The following is a 21,246-nucleotide window of genomic DNA, read 5'->3' on the forward strand; positions in this document are numbered from 1 at the left end:
AAGGAGTCCAGGATTGAGAGGAGGTAAACAGGAAGGTGGAGTTGAGGCCACAATCAGATTAACGAAGAGCTAACTGAATGGCAGAGCACTGTTGAAGAGTTGAATGGCTACTCCTGCTCCTTTTTATTCTGATCTTGTGCTCTAAGCTGAACTGTGATTAACTTTTATAAGACATTGTTTCGGCCTCAGTATTTGAAGTATTGTGTCCAATTTTGGACATTGCACATTAGGAAAAATGTGCCAACTTTAGAGAGGGTGCAGAAAGGATTTGTTGAGGAATAAGGGACTTCAGTTATGTGACTAGACTGGAGTAGCTGGGGCTGTTCTCCTTCGAGAAGAGAAGGTTGAGAGATGATTTATGGATGTTTGAAACATGAGGGGGTAAATTTTCCGGTCCCACCTACTCGGGGAATCATCGCGTGTGGGATGGGAAAATGTGAAGGATCATTGAAAGGTCCCTTGGCTTCGGACGGGAATTTCTGGCCTTGGGGTGGACGGAACTGGAAAATCCCATCCGAAAGGTCTCGAAATAGCAGATGGAGAGAAATTCTCACTAGCTAAAGGGTCGGAATCAGAGAACACAGATTAAAGGCGACTGACATAAGAACCAAAGGCAGCATGAGGACAAACATTTTTATGCAGTGAGTGGACAGGATTTGGAATGTCTGAGAGGATTGTGGAGGCAGATTCAATCAGGGTTTCAAATGCAAATTGGACAACTTTTTGAAGAGAAAATAATAATGCAGGGCTGCAGCGAAAGGATGGGAGGTAGGGGTGGGACTAATTGAACTTTTATTCTTTCACAGGATGTGGGCATCACTGGCAAGGTCTGCAATTGTGCCCATCTCTATTTGCCCTTGAGACAATGGTAATCAGTCGCCTACTCTTGGACCGCTGCAGTCCATTTAGTGTATGTACACCCACAGTGCTGTTAGGAAGGGAGTTCCACAGAATTTTAACCCAGCAGCACAGGAGTGACGATACAGTTCTTGCAAAGAGCAGGCATTGACACGATGGGTCAAATGGCCTCCTTCTGTGCTGCAGCCATTCTTTTTTAAAAATAATTTAAACTACCCAATTATTTTTTTTCCCAATTAAGGAGCAATTTAGCATGGCCAATTCACCTACCAGGCACATCTTTAGGTTGTGGGGGTAAGACCCATACAGACACGAGGAGAATGCGCAAACTCCACACTGACGGTGACCTGGGACCGGGATCGAACCTGGGTCCTCGGTGCTGTGAGGCAGCAGTGCTAACTACTGCGCCACCGTGCCGCCCTATACTGCAGCCATTCTAAAGGGAGGGCAGCAATCATGAACATTGCTGGTGCATCTTCACCACACTGTAATTCATTACAATTTCCTGATAAAATATTAAACCAAAACCCTGTCTACCTAATTGTTTTAAAGATCCCCCCCGGGGGGTGGGATTCTCCGACCCCTGGGTCGGAGAATCGCCGGGGGGCGGCGTGAATCCCGCCCCGCCGCTCCGACGCCAGCTGCCGAAATCTCCGGTGCCGGTTTTCGAGTGGGGCAGGGATCACGACACACCGGTCAGCGGGCCCCCCCCAGCAATTCTCCGGGCCCCGATGGGCCGAGTGGCCACCCGTTTTCGGCCACTACCCCCGGCGTGAAATTGACATGGTCCATCCCGGTGGGACATGGCTTGGAGGGCGGCTAGCGGAGTCCTCGGCGGGGGGGGCGGGGGGATCCGGCACCGGGGGGGGGGGGGGGGGGGGGGCACGGTGGCCTGGCTGCGATCGGGGCTCACCGATCTGCAGTTGGGCCTGTGCTAGGGGGCACTCTTTCCCTCCATGCCGGCCTCTATAAGGCTCCGCCATGGCCGGTGCGGAGAAGAAACCCCCTGCACATGCGCCAGAACACGCCGGCGGTTCTGCACATGCGGCAACTGACGCCGGCCCACTGCGGCCCTTTGGCACTGGTTGGCACGGCGCCAACCCCGCAGGCGCCGGCCTAGCCCCCGGAAGGATTCTGCAACTTCCGTGCGGCCCAACGCTGGGACGGTTTGCGCCGCTCTTGGCGCCGGTGTCAGGCCGTCCAGCCAATTGCGGGAGAATCCCGGCTGGGATGTCACTATCCTTACATCAACAATGACGATCAAAAATAGATTAATTTATCATTAATCTTCTGGGATCTTTCTGCATTCAAAGTGGGCTGTCACAAATGCCACACAAAAGCCAATGCTTTGGTATTTTCAGAGCAACATGATAAAGTGTTACTGTCTTTTTACCATTCTTTTATCATTTACTTTTGTTTGCAGCTATACCTCCATGAAACCTTTACTGCATTTAATATTCAAGTTTATGAAAATGACCTCCATGATTGAAGCCCTCCAGCCAGGTACACACTATTCTTCAGCTCCAAGAGTTCTGAACTAATACGTTCTTTGCCTGGACAACTTCAATTCTGCAACATGAAAAATTTATAGAAAAATGTTGTACATTGCCTACTTATCAGTGAACTGCTATTACCTCATTCAAATCACCATCTGGCAGCACAGGCCACATGTAGGTTAGCTTGTTCCACAGTGGATTCTCCAACTTCGAATGCTTCCACTGACCAGGCTTTGCAGTTCCTTCATGCTTGATGGCCCACCTAATGAAACAATCATGTCGTTTGTTGAAAGAAAAACCATGCCAGAATATTTTTTCCCAAATGTGGAAACACTAATATTAATCAGCATAAATATTGCAACGCAGCAACCTTAAAGTCTCTCCTGACCACTTAAGTGGGTCCCAGGACCTGAACTGGAGGAATGACTCATTCGCCATCAAAAACTGAGAGGGAGTTAGAACCGGGAGGTTGTCGCTGTTAAATTACTCAACCGTGCATAAAAGTATTTTTTCTGGTTTCAATATTCTGAGTTGGGCTTTTTGTAAATGAAAGAGTTGGTGATTGTGAAGAATTGATCGATTTCACACATGGGGAAAGAAATTTAACTCCTTCCATTAGCAGAAACTGGGTGGAGTAATGTGGTTAAAATAATGTGGGGGGGGGGGGGAAGTAATTTGCCCATTCTTTCTCGCCCCATTTAGGTTGACTGCACTTAAGTTACAGACCCAGCATAATACAGCCAAAATTTGTGGGTCCTCTTTGTGTTTTCACTTTCTTTAAATATGTAGAATTAAACCATCAGGGTAGTGTCCGAACCAGCTTCAGGTTTCAACAATGTCTTTGAAGAGGAGGTTGCGAGGGTCACTGTGTTCATTTAACAGGATCTCATTTCCATAATTCTGATGATCTGCAAGTGTGGAAAAAACTCACCAGTTCTGATCGGATGGGAAATTTGCTTACATCCTCTTGTTTCAATGATCTGTTAAAGTTGTGCGTCTGGGGTTGGGGTTTGGTGTGGAGCGAGAGGGAGATATGCTGCAGCTCAGGGGCTGAGAGCACGGATGGCAGTCAGTAAGTTTCCTCTTCCTGGGCTCACCAGAAACCTTTGAAGAGAATGTCACCTTCCTGTTTTTGAGCCTCATGCACTGGTCCCTTTGGAGGCTACTGGTTAATCCACTCATCACTGACTACCAATGGGTGGAGATTACATGGCACTCCCTTCACCTACTGATTCATGGACCTAGCGCTCGAGTTCCTTCACCCAGATACCTACTATTGAATGAATAGCTGTGTTCTCTTATCACGGAAATGGAGAGATTTGTGAATGAGTCTTGCTGCTTACTGCATGCACATTTGAGGGCTTGGTGCACTATTGTTATTTTCCTGCCACAATTCCTTTGGGAGTTTGAGATAATTTTATGTTAGCATTAAATATGTGCATTCCTTCCTCATAGTGATCATCTCCACCCTCCTGATTGTTATATTCAACAGTTGGGCCATAATGGAGGGACAATAGCTGCCAGGGCAAAAGTATTGATATGCAACTGGCATCAAGAAAGCAACACGGAGAACGGCATCCGAAGAGGCTGCCTAGTAAACTCTGATGGCTTTAGCCAGTGGTCTACTTGGGTTTGACGGGGCTGGGCGGGGGGGGGGGGGGGGGGGGCGGGGGGGGGGGGGGGGGGGGGGGGGGGGGGGGGGGGGGAGTTGTCCATGGGTACTCTGTGCATCGTCAAGGGATCTAGCAATGGGATATGAGGGTCTTCCAGCATGAAGTCATCCCCCTACCCTTGGTTCCAATGCCTCCCCTTTGCTGGTCGCCCCTGCCACATGATCCCCATCCTACCTATGCTCACCTCTATCTGGGGATCTATCAGCAATCCTAAAGGTAGGTGCTGTTGCAGCACCATCAATGGCCACCACTCCAGGTGGTGGTGCTGGTTATAAAGACCTGCCAGCCTCTGATTGACCCTAGGTTCTCAGCGGCAGCATTTCCACTCCACTGGGAGGACCATTGAAATGAAATGAAATGAAAATCGCTTATGTCCACATGAGTGCCTGATTTCTTTAGAATCGCTTTGGGCCTCCTGAAAAAAAAGCGACACAGAGCTCCCACCAGTTCTCCAACCAGTGGGTGAGAGCACCATCACCTACGGTAAATCCCAGCCAATGACTGGTGTCATAGTAAGTAGTGTTGACTAGAGCATAAATTACAAAGAGACATTTGTGAATTAAATGTAGCAAATTGATTTCAATACAGACAACTGTGAGGTCATTCATTTTAGGCCAAAGAAAATTCAGGTGTCTTTTAAATGGTATAAATCTACAAACTGTGGATGTCCATAGAGATTTATGGTTCCATGTACATGTCACAAAAATGTCAATTAAGTAACAAAACAAAATCAACAAACCTAATGGAATGTTAGCCTTTATATATGGAGGGCCTGAATATAAAGCAGAGGAAGTTTTCTAAGAGCCACACAAAGCCTTGATTATACTACACATGGAGAACTGTCTACAGTTCTTAACACCACACCTGAAAAAAGATGTATTAGCCTCAGAAGAAATGCAGGGCAGATTTACCAGAATGTTACATCAGGCCTCCAAGGTTTTGTGTCCCTGGAAATTAGATGGTGAAGGTGTGATTGGTTGAGGTTTTCAGAATTTTGAAAGGCCCTGAAAGAGTCAGGCCCGCGCGGACTCAATTAGACAGATAGTGCCCCCCTGGACATCCCCTTGCCACCCCCGGGCCACCCCCCACCAGTCCCCCAACCCTCGTCGAAGCCCCCCGGGCAGCGGCATGCCCCCCCCCCCCCCCCGCCCCCGCCCCCGCCCCCGCCCCCGACTGTGGTGGTGCTGGACACAGTCCGCAGACGCCACGTCAGCTTCACAAAAACTGAGAGCACAAGTGAACCGCGCCGTCGTGAACTCGCCCCATTAGAGGAGGAGCATCAGGGGAGGGTCTTCAGGTAATGTCCTGAGGACGTCCCAATGGCATGTGGCATACTCCCCGACGATGCCGTTTTGGGGTGGGCGGAGCATCCAAACACAGGCGCCGCCCCCGATTCGGTCGTTAAAAAGGGATTCTCTGTCCGATCCCCGATTACGAAATCGGCTTCGGGGAATGGAGAATACTGCCCATAGTCTCCCAACGGAGAATCCAGCCCATTATCTTTAATGGTAGTTACTGGGGTGAAATCAGTCTTTGGGGATAGGACAGTATAGGTAATCAAATGTCAGCAGAGGTTTGAAGGGGTGAATAACTTCTTCCTGTGCCTATATTACAATGAGCTTTCTCTGTGGCACACATTTTCTGCAGTTCAGCAACCAAGATGTAACATGGCATTCTTTGGTGCAGGTGATGAGGACATGCTCAGGACGAAATATGTGGGCTTCTCAATGCAGATACTGTGTTCAGGTTAGGTGTGTACCTGACATGGGAGGCAAAGTCACAAATGTTTCTGGTTCTCTCAAGAACTATGCTTCCTTCTCCAAATCTAAGAGTATTGAAGGAATTCCCATCGTATCTATTTGATTGCCATTAATTAGCATCTCAGAACAGGACTAATACAAGCAATTAAGGTGAATATAAACATACTGAATGCAGAAAGAATGAAGCAATCAGGGTAATGTCCGAACCATCTTCAGCTGCTTCATCCCTCTATTAGAAGGTCAGAAGTGGAAGTATTTGCTGATAATTGCACAATCGTCAGCAATATTGACAACACCTCAGGTCCTGAAGTTGTCTGTGTCCATATGCAGCAAGATCTGCACAACATTCGGGCTTGGGCTGATAAAGTGTCAAGTAACATAATATTCCTTATTATTGTCACAAGTAGGCTTACATGAACACTGCAATGAAGTTACTGTGAAAATCCCCTAGTCGCCACATTCCGGCGCCTGTTCGGGTACACTGAGGGAGAATTCAGAATGTCCAAATTTCCTAAGAGCATGTCTTTCGGGACTTGTGGGAGGAAACCGGAGCTCCCGGAGGAAACCCACATAGACACGAGGAGAACGTGCAGACTCCGCACAGACACGGAACAGAGCCAAGCCGGGAATCGAACCTGGGACCCTAGCGCTGTGAAGCAAAAATGCTAAGCACTATGCTACCGTGCAGCCGCATTCATGCCACACAAATCCCTGGCAATGGCCATCTCCAACAAGAGAGAATCTAATCATCTCCCCTTGACATTAGCACCGCTGAATCCCTCACTATCTACATCCTGGGGGGTTATCATTGACTGGAAGCTGAACTGGACCAGCCATATAAATATTGTTGTTACAAGAGCAGGTCTGAGATTGGGACCTCTGTGGTGAGTAACTCACCTCCTTACGCCCCAAAGCTTGTCCCTCATCTACAAGGAACAATTCAGGAGTGTGATGGAATTTCTGCACATGCTAGATGAGTGCAGCTCTAACAACACTCAAGAAACTCAACACGATCCAGGTCAAAGCAGCCCACTTGATTGGCACTTACTTGATTGGCATCCAATTCATCACCTTAAACATTCAGTCCCTCCACCACAAGTGCACAGTGGCAGTAGTGTGCACAATATACAAGGCGCACTACAGCATCTCACCAAGGTTCCTTCAACAGCACCTTTTAAACCTACAACCTCAACCACCTAGAAGAACAGGCTGCAGCCACATGGGAACACCACCACCTGCAGTTTCCCCTCCAAGCCACACAGCATCCTGACTTGGAACTATATCACCACTTCTTGACTGTCTTTGGTTCAAAAGCCTGGAACTCTCTTCTTAACAGCACTGTGGGTGTACCTATACCAGATGGACTGCAGTGGCCCAAGAAGGCAGCTCAACATCATCGTCTCAAGGGTTAGTGGTGATGGGCAATAAATGTTGGCTTTGCCAGTAACACTCACGTCCCATTAAAGAATAAAAAGATGCAATTCTAAAGTATGTTCAGGAACAGAACGACCTGGGCGTTCACATGCATGGATCTTTGAAGGTAGCAGGGCAGGTTGAGTAAGAAGTTAAAGCATTTGAGTTCTTGAGCTTTATAAATAGATGCATAGAGTACAAACACAAGGACGTTCTGGTGAACCTTTATAAAACACTGGTTCAGCCTTAACTGGAGCATCGTGTACAATTTGGGACCCTGCTTTTTCAAAAAAAGTGACGGCTTTAGAATGTATACTGAAAACATTTACAAGAATGGTTCTTGAGATGAAGGACTTCAGTTCTGTTATAGATTGAAGAATCTGGGGTTGTTCTCCTTCGGGAATAGAAAGGTGAGAGGTGATTTGATAGAGCTGCTCAAAATCATGAGGTAACTGGACAGACTACCTCAAGGACAGCGGCAGTTCAAGAAGGCAGTTCACTACCACCTTGTGAAGGGCAACTATGGATGGGCAATAAAAGCTAGCCTAACCAGCAATGCCCACATCCCGTAAATGAATTTAAAAAGACTAGGTAAAGGGGAACTGTTCCATTGGTGGGAGGGCCGAGAACCAGAGGACGCCAGTTTGTCAAAAGAACCAAAGACAACATGAGAATACATGACCCACAGCTAGGGGTCAGTGTAGTGTTGGACAGATCTTGTATAGACGCAAGGGTGTAGCTCCTCTACCATGTATATAGTTTCTAGTAGTAAATAAATACTTATTGTTGAACTACCTAAGTACACCAAACATCTTAAAAAATTACCATTTTCTGATTCTGTGAGTAGTGTCATGTGAGACCACCTTTAAGAAATGGGTGTTTAAGAAATGTACCTTTAAGAAATGGGTGTTTATCAGTGATATCAAAGTGTGAGTGGAGCTGGGCTGTCTTTCAGCTTTTTACTTTTGTTTTAGGCTGTTAGCTGCAGGGTGTGTTTTAGTTTCGTTTTCAGTGTTGGAGCTGAAGCCAGACAGAGCAAATGTACTGTTGATCTCTCTGCAATAAAAAGACTGTCTCTTGATCATTTGGTGAATTCAGAATTATAAATGTTCTCAGTCGTGAAATGAAATGAAATGAAAAATGAAAATCGCTTATTGTCACAAGTAGGCTTCAATGAAGTTACTGGGAAAAGCCCCTAGTCGCCACATTCCGTTGCCTGTTCGGGGAGGCTGGTACGGGAATTGAACCGTGCTGCTGGCCTGCCTTGGTCTGCTTGCAAAGCCAGCGATTTAGCCCAGTGTGCTAAACCAGCCCCTCCAACACAGGAGCATTGGTTATCACAGCTTTCAGTAGACCCAGTGAATGTAAACCTAATGTGCTTCTGGTAAAAGGTATTTTAAGTCTTATGGATGTCAAAAAGGAACGCTTAAAGGATTACTTAGTGTTGTATTCTTTGGGGATGTATTTGAATTAATGGTTGCTAAGATGTTCACTGTATGTTTTAAAAAGGTTAACTTGAGTTCATAGAATACACATTGTTTTGCTTTAAAAAATACTTTTCCATTACCACACCTGTAGAGTGGGCCATGTGCTCCCCATACCACAATCTATTAAAAGTTGTGGGTCAGGTGAACTCCATGATACACTTTGGGGTTCTCTAACCCTGGCCTATAACAGTAGTAACAGTACCGTGGGCAGCACGGTAGCATAAGTGGATAGCACTGTGGCTTCACAGCGCCAGGGTCCCAGGTTCGATTCCCCATTGGGTCACTGTCTGTGTGGAGTCTGCAAGTTTTCCCCGTGTCTGCGTGGGTTTCCTCCGGGCTCTCCGGGTTCCTCCCACAGTCCAAAGACGTGCAGATTAGGTGGATTGGCCATGCTAAAATTGCCCTTAGTGACCAAAAAGGTTAGGATGGGTTACGGGGATAGGGTGGAAGTGAAGGCTTAAGTGGGTCGATGCAGACTTGATGGGCCCAATGGCCTCCTTCTGCATTGTATGTTCTATGTTCTAAAAAGCGATGCACCGATGGAAATATAGATAAAGCATTACAGTAAGCGAGAATAATGCCAGGATTGCAATCGATACTGAAAAGTATTATCAATCTTTGAGAAAACAAGTTCTGCATCACAGGCATGGTTGGGCTGAGCTATGGCTGAGGAGTGTGTACAAAAGTAATTAAATCCAGAGTAGAACCTGTTTACAAATGAAGCAGAGGTTTGATGAGATTTTTGCCAGGAGGTATTGCATGTAGCCTTCACTAAAAAAAAGCACACTTGTAGTGAAATGAAGTAAGCTGGAAACAGGCATGCTGGCCTGTGTGCCTGAGTATAAGAGCAGTGTTTCATCGGTAAGCAAGATTCAGCGCTGCAAATGGAATCTTACAAAATGTCCCCGTCCATCTCCCATGTTTGAGAATCCTCTTGTACAGAATAAGTAAAAAGGAATTGACAAACCAAGCAATAGTTGAAGTTCTGTTGTCAAGCCTGCCCTCTAAGCTCATTCTAGCTGCAGACCTTACTTGGGAGTACGGAAGGTTCACCACATGGTGGCAATGTTGCACTATTTTAAACATCTCCTCCATCACATAGTCCCTTCCCCACACTTAGAAAACTCTTTCTGTTGTTTCTTCTTTATTTGACGTGTACACGTCAAATGTTTTGAGTCAGAATTCTTCAAGTTTAGGATGTTATAATTATTGTCATTTTTCAGTAGTTATAAATACAGTGGCAAGATAGTCAGTTTGCCGTATTTGCTTCCAGAATTAATAGCTAGTCTTTTTTTAAATGAAGGTGCTGCAGGAATACTAGGGTGAGAGTAGCCTGTTGTAGAAATGCTGAACTTGCAAATGATTGTTTTTTCCCCAATTGTAACATTATGTCAGCAGGTTAGCATTAAAATAGGGCAAATATAGGGTAATGGAAATCTGGAACCCTCTCCTGCCAAAAAGGTGTTAAGGCTGGGAGTTATTTGGAAAAACAATATCAATGGATTATTTTGTTAGGGAGGATGTTCATGGTCACAGAACCTAAGGCAAGTCGATGTAATGAAGATACGGGTCAGACACGTTCTAACTGAATGGTGGAACTGGTTCATGGGGTTGTATGGCCTCCTGTTGCCATGTTCCATTTGAAAGAAGGGTGCTCAGTGTTCATGCAATGCTGTCTTTAATGGCAGTTTCAAAGGGTGCGTTGTGTTTTTGGCCAAAGCTCAAAACGACCAGTAGTGAATCAACAACAATGGTAAATTGGTGTAAACAAAGCTGCCATTGCACTAGTGCCCATTCTGGACTCTTGCTGTTGTTGTTGTTGGTGTATCGTCACACCCATATACTGTTTTTTTTTATCCTTTGAGGAATATTGGGGGAAGTGGTGGTAGGATTTCCGAACTGATTCCAACACCATTGGCGTTGAATGCTCCTTCTGAGGCCAAAAAGCCAGACTCATTGCTGAAGGCCGGTTTCTCCTCTCCTCTCTTGAATTAAAAATATTATTTTTCATTTCGAAAGCATCGATTGACTACAAAGGAGCCAGAAAGGGTAAAAGGATTGAAGCATGATGCAACTGTTCAGTCAAGCACACGCTATGTGCCACATTAACGTGAAAGCTAATGTGTTGCCTTTTAATGGACTTGATCGACCACTGGCATTTAACTGGTCAAATCAAACTCAATCCTAATTGCAGTTTAAAAAAAACTGTGAAAAACACACTCACTTACAGTAAAACAGCCGATTTTGAAGCTTGAGTCAAATTTTAAATCTGTGTCAAAATTTTAAATGTCAGCACGTATTGTGTCCAAGAAGGTTCTCTTTGAAAATTGTAGATGGGAGTTTTGTTTGGAACACTGAAAGCAATTGCCTCCATTGCCACTTTTTGTTAGATTTACAAAGCATGGGGAAAGCATTGGTTATGCTTTTGGTTGACACTTTAAACTGTTTCATTACAATGCTGTAGATCGCCTGGTCAGTTGCTACCTTAATGCTGAATGCCCGTCACCAATGTTGTCTCAATGAACTTGGTACTTGAAAATGTCTGAAGCTCTCTGTTTCACACACCGCATGAATAGGATTGCCAACTCTGGTTGAATGTGTTGTTAGGCATGACCTCCCACCTCTACTTGCTCCACTGCCATTGGTTGCTCAACATATTAAATCAGAAGGACTTCCATTACCTGACTGGATGATTCTTGGTTTCAAGTCAAACAGCCTTTCCCATTTCCAATGCTTTTATAACAAATAAACATGAATTTTCAAAGAAAATTCAAAAAGGAGAAAGACTTTTGGTGACGTTATGTGAGAGCAAATCGTACGAAAGGTGACTCCCGTTAGGGTCTTTGTTTCTTGATCCCTTTTGTCTGTTTCTCGGAGGATTTTCGTGTCCAAACCTAGTTGGCTGATCTAGGGAACATTTACTCGACAAAGTTATGTCGAAAGGTTTGACAAAAACGCTGCAAAGAAAACCCAAGTTGGTAGTCCGACGAAAGAATCTGAAGGGAAGGAGATGGCGGAGGCAGCCAAGCCCATTACAGTGGCTATGCTAGCTGTGGTGATGGCGCAGGAACTAGAAAAATTTGGAAAGCAGATGGACAGGCAGTTTGAGTGGCAAGGTAAAGAGATGAAGGAATCATTTGAAGCCACTTTTGAGGAAGCATTGGGCCCGATCTGAGAGCAGCTGGGTAAGACCCCGAAGGCTATGGAAGAGCAAGGCGAGACGTTGAAGGGCGTGGAGGAGGCTTTGTCGCAGCATGAAGGCCAGTTTGCCTCATTGGAAGCGGAGTTGCTATTCATGATGGAGAGCAACAAGGGCCTGAGGGCAAAACTGGAAGATCTGGTGAACTGGTCGAGGTGATTGAACCTCAGGATGGTGGATCTCCTGGAGGGAGCGTAGGCTCGAGACCAAACGAGTATTTTTCAGAGGTGTTCTCTTGGCTGGAGGGAGGGGTTGAGGTGTTCGCCCCTCTGGTGTTGGATAGAGCCGATCAGGCACTCCGACAGAAGCCACGGCTGAATGAGCCACCGCAGGCAGTGATTATCTGTTTTCATAGTTTCCAGAAGAAGGAGCGGGTCCTGGAGTGGGCAAAGAAGAATCATAACATTGACTGGGATGGGCACACAGTGTGGATCTACCAGGACATTGTGACCGAGCTGGCGAAGAGGCATGTGGTCTTCAACGAGGCAAATGTGCAGTTCGGGTAGTGTACCCGGTGCGACTGAGAATAACGATGGACTCGAAGGATGATTTCTTTGATATGTCGGAGCTGGCAGTGGCCTTCATCAGAGAGAAGGGACTGGACCAGTCTGAGGAGGGCTGATGGGGATTTGGTGAGAGAGGGATGGAAGTTTGATGGTGCTTTATTACAATGTGTTAATGTTTCTTCTTATTTTGTCTTGGATGTAGGGGTTGTAAAAGGATTGTTTGATAGGGCACCAGTAGGGGAAGAAGAATATAGTTAGGACATCGTAGGATTTGGGTACTTGGATAGGTAAGATGGATCAGCCTGTTGTTTTTGTTAGTGTTTTGGATGGGACCCTGGGTGGAGGCTACTTCACTAGCAAGCAGGACTAGCTAGTGAACGGGAGTGGAGTGGGGGGAGAAGCTGCGACTCATTGGGTCAGTTTTCGTGAGGCACAATGATTCTAGTTGTTTGTTTGATGGGGGGATGGGGTTAGCCGAGGCTGCAGGTAGTCTGCAAATCTGGGGGTGAGGAAGGGGCGTGGGGAGGGAGGAGAGGAGATACTGGGTATGGGTGTGGGGGGTGTGGAGAGCTAACAGTGACCAGGGGATTTTCTTCTGTCTCATTGGGGCGGCATGGTACACAGTGGTTAGCACTGCTGCCTCACAGTTCCAGGGACCGGTTTTGAGTCCAATCTTGGGTGACTGTATGGAGTTTGCACATTCTTCCAGTGTCTGCATGGGTTTCCTTCGGGTGTTGCGGTTTCCTCCCCCAGTGCAAAGATGTGCAGGTTAGGTGAATTTACCATGAGAAATTGTCCCTTAGTCTCCAAAAGGTTAACTGGGGTTAGTGGGATATGGGGATAGGGTGGGGGCAGGGGCCTAGGTAGGTCGTTCCTTCAGAGGGTTGGTGCAGACTCAATGGGTCGAATGGCCTCCTTCTGCACTGCAGTGATTCTATGATTCTATCCTTGGGGTGGGGTCAGTGGCCATCTTAGGTGAACCTAGAACCCAGGAATTTGTAAGAGATGATTTATCACAGTGGAGGTAACTGACTTGAGGGGGGCGGGGTTTGCAGAGTGAGAGACCCCCGACAAGGTTAGTCACCTGGAGCTTTCTGCGCCGGGGGTGCGGCCAATAAAAAAGGGCAAGAATTTCCTCCCATTTAAAAGGTTTTGAGGCCTGTTCTTACAGGAGACTCACTTGTGGGTGTAGGACTAGAACACATTGCGGAAGGCCTAAGTGAGCCAGGTTTTTCATTCAGGCTTTGATAGAAGGGCCCGGGGAGGGATGGCTATTCTATTGAAAAAAATGGTCCGTTTCTAGACAGGGAAGGTCTTGGTTGATTAGGGATGTCTACGTGATGGTTGCAGGCACATTGGAGGGACAGGCAGTGGTGTTAGTGAATGTATACGCCCTAAATTGGGACGATGTAAAGTTTATAAGGCAGTTATTGGCTGCAAAACCAGATTTAGATATGCACCAACTGATTTTAGGGGGAGATTTTAACTGTGCGCTGGACCCGAAACAGGATTGCTCCAGGCCAAAGTTATTGGCCCCTTCGAGGATGGCGAGGGTGTTAGTTGCATTCATGGAATAGACAGCAGGGGTGGATCCTTGGCGGTTTATGCAACCTGAGGATAAGGAGTTATTGTTTTTTCCCCTGCTGCACAAGGTATATTCGAGGATAGACTCCTTTGTCATGGGTAGGACTCTTCTCCCCGGGTGAATCGGCAGTGGTTATTTCTCACCATGTTCCACACCTAGTGGATCTGCTGTTCGAGGCGGGTCGGACGCAGCGTTCAGGACGGAGGCTGGATGTCGGGCTTTTATTTGATATTGAGTCCTGTGGGAAGGTCTCTAGAATGTGTAGATTGTGACTGTGTAGAGTATAATGGGAACCGGACGGTCTCACCCTCCACTCTGTGGGAGGCGATGATGGTGAAGATTAGTGGGGAGATCATATCGTACAAGACGCAAGTGGATGGGAAGGCCAAGAAGGAACAACAGAGGTTAGTGGATGAGATTCTGGGAGTGGACCATGGGTATGCGCGCAATCCAACTCCAGAACGATTGGCAAGCAGGAAAAAGCTGCAAATGCAGTTTAACCTGTTGTTTGCAGACAGGGCGTTGCAGCAGTTGAGGTGGTTGAACGGGGTGCTGTATGAGGATGGGGAGAAGACCAGTTGTTCAGTTGTTTCTTGACTCACCAGCTAAAGTGACAGGAGGCTGTTAGGGAGATCGTTCAGGTTCGGGATTCGGAGGGTAGACTAGTCTCTACACTAGACAAGATGAATGGGACATTTTGAGCTTTTAATGAGAGGCTTTATGAGGGCATGAGGGGGAATGGCAAAGTTGTTAGAAGATCTGGAGTTTCCCAAGGTGGGGGAGGAATTTTGGGAAGAACTGGAGGTGCCGCTGAGGAGGGCTGGACAGCCCTAGGAAAGTTGCAGACGGGGAAGGCAGCGGGGATGGAGGGGTTCCCAGTAGAGTTTGCTAAAAAGTTTGCTGATCAGTTGGTTCCGTTACTGATGAGGATGTATAATGATTCCCTGGAGCAGGGTTCTCTCCCTGGGATGTTGGGGCAGGTATCCATCTCCCTTCTCCTAAAAAGGATAAGGATCCCACAGAGTGTGAGTCATATCAGCCTATTTCACTGCTCAATGTGGACGCAAAGCTTTTGGCCAAGATCCTGGTGGTGTAGTTAGAACCCTGTCTCCCGGAGGTTGTTGGGGAGGATTTGGGATTTTGGATTTTTTTTGTTTATTGTCACGTGTACCAAGGTACAGTAAAAAGTATTCTTCTGCGAGCAGCTCAACAGATCATTAAGTACATGAAAAGAAAAGGAAATAAAAGAAAATACATAATAGGGCAACACAAGATACACAATGTAACTACATAACACCGGCATTGGGTGAAGCATTCAGGGGTGTAGTATTAATGAGATCAGCCCATAAGAGGATCATTTAGGACCAGATGTGATTTGTGAAGTGCCGAAAGTTGTCAACGTGAGGCGACTGCTCCCTGTGGTTCTCACCCCAGCGGATGGGTCGGAGCAGGAGATAATCAGGTTGTGGATGCAAAAAAATCACTCAACAGGGTTGAGTGGAAGTATCTCTTGTCGGTCTTGGAGAAGTTTGTGTTGTGGGTGCGGTTGTTGTACACGGCTTTCAACCAGTGTGCATACTGACACCATGAGCTCGTTTCGGCTACACAAGGGAATGGGATAGGGGTGTCCTATATATACCGGGCAGCACGGTAGCATTGTGGATAGCACAATTGCTTCACAGCTCCAGGGTCCCAGGTTCGATTCCAGCTTGGGTCACTGTCTGTGCGGAGTCTGCACATCCTCCCCGTGTGTGCGTGGGTTTCCTCCGGGTGCTCCGGTTTCCTCCCACAGTCCAAAGATGTGCGGGTTAGGTGGATTGGCCATGATAAATTGCCCTTAGTGTCCAAAATTGCCCTTAATGTTGGGTGGGGTTACTGGGTTATGGGGATAGGGTGGAGGTGTTGACCTTGGGTAGGGTTCTCTTTCCAAGAGCCGGTGCAGACTCGATGGGCCGAATGGCCTCCTTCTGCACTGTGAATTCTATGAATTCTATGAATATCTCCCCTCTTGTTCACATTGGCAATTGAGCCACTGGCAATTTCTCTAAGGGCTTCGACAAGTGGAGAGGAATTGTTAGAGGTAGGATGGAACACAAGATGTTCTTGTATACGGATTACCTTTTGCTACAAGTGAGGAACCCGGGGTCACTTATGGGGATATAATGGGTATATCAAGGAGCTTTGGTTCCTTCTCAGGATACAAGTTAAATTTAGAGAAGAGTGAGAATTCTGTGGTCAACAGCTCTGGGAGGGGAGCCAGTTTGGGGAGGTTTGTCTTTCTGCCTGGTCAGGACTAGATTTCGGTATTTGGGGGTCATGGAATCATAGAATTTACAGTGCAGAAGGAGGCCATTCGGCCCATCGAGTCTGCACCAGCCCTTGAAAATGGCACCCTACCTAAGCCCGCATCTCCACCCTATCCCCGTAACCCAGTAATCCCATCTAACCTTTTTGGACACTAAGGGCAATTTAGCATGGCCAATTCACCTAACCTGCACATCTTTGGACTGTGGGAGGAAACCCACGCTGACACAGGGAGAACATACAGACTCCGCAGACAGTGATCAAAGCCGGGAATCGAACCTGGAACCCTGGAGCGGTGAAGCAACAGAGCTAACCACTGGTGCTACTGTACCGCCCAGGTGGCTCAGGATTGGGTGCGCTTCCATAAATTGAATTACACCAACCAATTGGGTGGGGTCAAGGTGGACCTGTAAAGGTGGGACAGCCGTCCACTGTCCTTGGCGGGCTGAGTTCAATCCATCAAGGTGAACACCTTGCTGAGATTTTTATTTTTATTTCAGTGTCTTCTGGTATTCCTACCCAAATCTTTTTTTCCAGGGGACTGAGCAGCTTATATTGGGTTTCATGGGCGTGATTCTCCCTTTTGGGGACTAAGTCCCCACACCGGTGGGGAAACCGGCACCAACCACTCCGGCATCAACAGCTCCTGAAAGCAAGGAATTCTCCAAATTTTCGGGGGCTAGGTTGACGCCGGAGGGGTTGGCATCGTTCCAGCCGGCGCCTGAGAGCCGCCGTGAGTTTGCGCATGCGCGGAACGGCCAGTGTGATCTCGTGCGTGCGTGGACCGGCCGGCATATTTCCGCGCATGCGAAGACCGGCCGGCGTATTTCCGCACATGCATGGGTGTTCTCTTCTCCACGCCAACCCCATGGCAATATGGCAAAGCCCTACAGGGGCCCGGCGCAGAGGAAAGAAGGCCCCCACAGAAACAGCCCGCCTGCAGGATCGGTAGGCCCCGATCACGGGCCAGGCCACCGTGGGCCCCCCCCCCCCCGGGGTCGGATCCCCCCCGCGCCCCCCCCGAGGACCGCGCCCGCACACTTACCTGCCAGGTCCCGCCGTGCGTGAGGTGAGTAATTCACGCCGGCGGGACTGGCAAAAACTGGAAGGCCACTTGTTGTCAATGGCCCCCGACTGGCGTGGTGGGAATCCCGCTGCTGCCCGAAAAACGGCGCATGAGAATAGGGCAGCTGGCGTCAGGGCAGGATTCGCGCCTCCCCCCGGGGATTCTCCGACCCGGCGGGGAGTCGGAGAATCTCAGCCATATGAGTGGGGAAGACTCCTGGGATTGTGAGTGGTGTGACAGTTGCGGGGGGTGGGGGCTTGCGCTGCCAAATTTGCTGTTTCACTACAGAAAGTGTTGGGGTGGTGTGGAGACCCCCAGGGTCTACCTGGGTGAAGATGGAATCTAGGTAGTGTGGAGGGTCCAGTTTGGGGGTGCTGACAATGGCATCTCCGCATTTTGCTCCGGCAAAGTCCTCTTCAAACCCGGGGCAGTCCACATGAAACATATGGAGACAATTTATCAGCATTCAAGCTGAGGGCAGTGTGAAGGTAGGTTCCTGTTTGTGTGAACTACTTGTTTGGGCTGACGAAGTTGGATGTCACATTTCGGGGGTGGAAGGGGAAGGGGTTGGAAAGAGTGAGTGATTTATTTCTGGAGGGGCGGTTTGCAGCCTGAAGGAGCTGAAAGAGAAAGATGGACTCCTGAGCTCAGACCGTTTAGGTACTCCAGGTTTGAAATTTTGTTCGACAGACGTTCCTTAGTTAGGCCACACTCGGAGTATAGTGTTTAATTCTGGTCGCCACACTACCAGAAGGATGTGGAGGCTTTAGAGAGGGTGCAGAAAAGATTTACCAGAATGTTGCCTGGTATGGAGGGCATTAGCTATGAGGAGCGGTTGAATAAACTCGGTTTGTTCTCACTGGAACAACGGAGGTTGAGGGGCGACCTGATAGAGGTCTACAAAATTATGAGGGGAATAGACAGAGTGGATAGTCGGAGGCTTTTCCCCAGGGTAGTGTGGTCAATTACTTGGGGGCAAAGGTTCTAGGTGCGAAGGGCAAGGTTTAGAGGAGATGTCCGAGGCAAGTTCTTTACACAGAGGGTAGTGGGTGCCTGGAACTCGCTACTGGAGGAGGTGGTGGAAGCAGGGACGATAGTGACATTTAAGGGGCATCTTGACAAATACATGAATAGGATGGGAATAGAGGAATACGGACCCTGGAAGTGTAGAAGATTGTAGTTTAGTCGGGCAGCATGCTCGGCACGGGCTTGGAGGGCCGAAGGGCCTGTTCCTGTGCTGTACTTTTCTTTGTTCTTTGTTCTTTGTCCTGACATTTCCAGTCCCGCCGCACCTTATTGGATAGGATTCTTTCCGGTTCGTGCTCGGAAGAGGGTAGTACATCTGGCATATATGGCTGGATTTTGGGGGAAGAGTTGGTCTTGGTGGAGAGCGTGAAAGCTAAATGGGAGGAGGAGCTCTGACCCAATTGGTGGAGGTGGTGTGGAGTGAGGCTCTTCGACGGTGAACACTACATCATTCTATGCGAGGCTGAGTCTGATCCAGCTGTTTAGGGTGCACCGCACCAAGATCAAAATGAGTAATTTCTTAGTGGGGGTTGAGGATAGGTGCGAGCGCTGTTTGAGATGCCCTGGCATTCGCCTTGCTGGTTGTTCGGAGGCAAATCCACACAGCACCTCGACGTGGTTAATGGAGTTTTTGCACCTCGAGAAGATCAAACATACCATGAGGGGGTCAATTGAAGGATTTGATCGTCGATGGCTACCGTTCATATTGTACTTTAAGAAATTGGTCACTGTTAGCTGTGGGGGGGGGGGTGGATAGAGGGGGGAGGGAATAAGATGGGGTGGGTTTACTAGGCTATTGTTCTTATTATTTGGGTTATTGTTTGTAATCGTTGTACTTTTTGTATTCTTTCGGTACAACATGATAAGAGTTTAATTTTTAAAATTTCAAATAAAAGAAAATCCAAAAAGGATTTAATGGTCCTAAAAGTTTCCTCCCTGGTTATTTGCCCATAACAGTGTCCAGGAGATGAATCATCAATTCCTAAAGACTCCTGCCTATTCCTGAAAGTTTGGCTTTCCGAGCAAAGGATCTCAGAAATGCATTTCAGGCCAATGCCAAGCCACTGACCTAAACCCTAACCCACCCAGTAAATGCAGGCCAGTGCCTTGTTTCCATCCCAACTCCCCCGTTAACAGCACGATAGAAGTTCAATGCGATTCCAAGGCATCTGGGGGATGTAACAATTAATATTAATGTAACTTATAATGTCTGTCCAATATTTTTTCTTGGTGAACTGGCTTTAAATTGTCATGATATTCAAGTGAACATCACAACACAGACATAATGATAGACAGAGCAACGGACCAATTAGCACACATAACACGACAGCCAATCACAGACAAGAGCAGAGACAGTACAAAACAAGAAACATACTTCCACGTTCGCAACGGGACCTCACACTGATGCCGTGTCCTCCACTGGTTCCTGATAACGACTTTGTGGAGCTGCCATATACCATGCCCCTTCCGTCGCCCCCCGTGGCCAGGTCCACACTTCAGCCGGTGGTCCCCGACCCACCCTTGAGGCGGTCAACCCAAATTCGTCACCCACCTACTAGACTGGGCTTATGAGACTGTTTACACGTTGAACTTTTTGCAACCACTGTTTTAACATGTCTATGCTTTTCTCGTTACAGGCATTCGTTTGATCGTTCCAAATTTCCACGTTGTTTTTTTCTTTTTGTTATGGTACAACCTCATTAGAATGTCACACCTGACATCGCCCCTTGTATATGCTGTAAATATTACGTACACACACACATTTAGCTGCACTCAGGACACATTTCTATTTATAACCACGTAGGCACATAATCTTGTAAAAAAGGTGGGATGTCATGATATTCAAGTGAACATCACAACACATACATAATGATAGACAGAGCAACGGACCAATTAGCACACATAACACGACAGCCAATCACAGACAAGAGCAGACACAGTACAAAACAAGAAACACGACACTTCCTGGGCAGTCCATCAGGAGACGGCACAGGGCCAGGACCTCAAAACAAGACACTCACACAGTCACCATGTGCTGAGTACCAAGTTTGTTGTGTAAATAGTTTAACAGAATAAAACTGCGTTGTACCAATCGCAACCGTGTTGGTTCGTCTGTACCTCAAAGCACCCAACACTTCATAAATCACAGATGTCAATAAGTGCAGCTTACTCCCTAACCCCAATACAATCTTCATTTCAGATGTTTTATTTTTAGGTCAAACACAGGTTGCGGCTGATGGGATTTTTCCGTTCTGTTGCTCTCCTTTGGTGTTTGAGGGAGGACCTCTGGTGGCTTGCTGCTTTAATTCAGTACCATTGGTGCATAAATGAGCTGGTAAGACCTGACCTTCTGATTAGAATTACCTCATTGAATGGTGGAACATACTTGAATGGATGAACGAATGCTGCTGATCCAAAGCTACTAGTTTCACAATGTAGAAACTGTTTGGGCCTCGAACCAAAAGCTATTTCAAGTGAAAACAAATACCTTGCAGAAAACTCACATCTCATTGGCCCTCTTTCTGCCTCGTTTCACTGGAGTGCAACTCGCTATGTGAGAGGAATAGATAGGCAAACCTGCTCCCAGGTTTTAATCACTGCGGCCAAGAGGCGGGATGTGAGGAACTGCACAATTATTGCCTGAGGTGGTTTGTGTAGCCACCTAAAATGGCTGATTCCCGATTAGAATGGTCAAACCCCGATCTAAAATGGCGAACGGAAGAGGCTGATGGGAAAATCAGCCAACAGGACTCAAACGGACAGCTGCAGGTAAAACAGTGCATTCGCCTCTGGGGAAGTCAGCCCAGACTGATACCTGCAGCCATCAACATCACAACAACTCAGCCATCTGCATATTAATCAGCCATCCCCGG

The 21,246-nt window shown here is 47.5% G+C and overlaps 1 protein-coding gene across 3 annotated transcripts in view; it reads right to left on the reverse strand.

Moving 5' to 3' along the window:
• Positions 1–21,246, reverse strand: part of LOC140384491 (doublecortin domain-containing protein 1-like) — an 871,034-nt gene that overhangs the window by 231,505 nt on the left and 618,283 nt on the right. For all 3 annotated transcript variants that reach the window (XM_072466241.1, XM_072466242.1, XM_072466243.1), the window contains one exon: positions 2,493–2,616. In XM_072466241.1, coding sequence (XP_072322342.1) covers positions 2,493–2,616 — 124 coding nt within the window. The remainder of the gene's footprint in view (positions 1–2,492; positions 2,617–21,246) is intronic.

The sequence above is a fragment of the Scyliorhinus torazame genome, chromosome 10, assembly GCF_047496885.1.
Source record: "Scyliorhinus torazame isolate Kashiwa2021f chromosome 10, sScyTor2.1, whole genome shotgun sequence".
Classification (NCBI taxonomy): domain Eukaryota; kingdom Metazoa; phylum Chordata; class Chondrichthyes; order Carcharhiniformes; family Scyliorhinidae; genus Scyliorhinus; species Scyliorhinus torazame.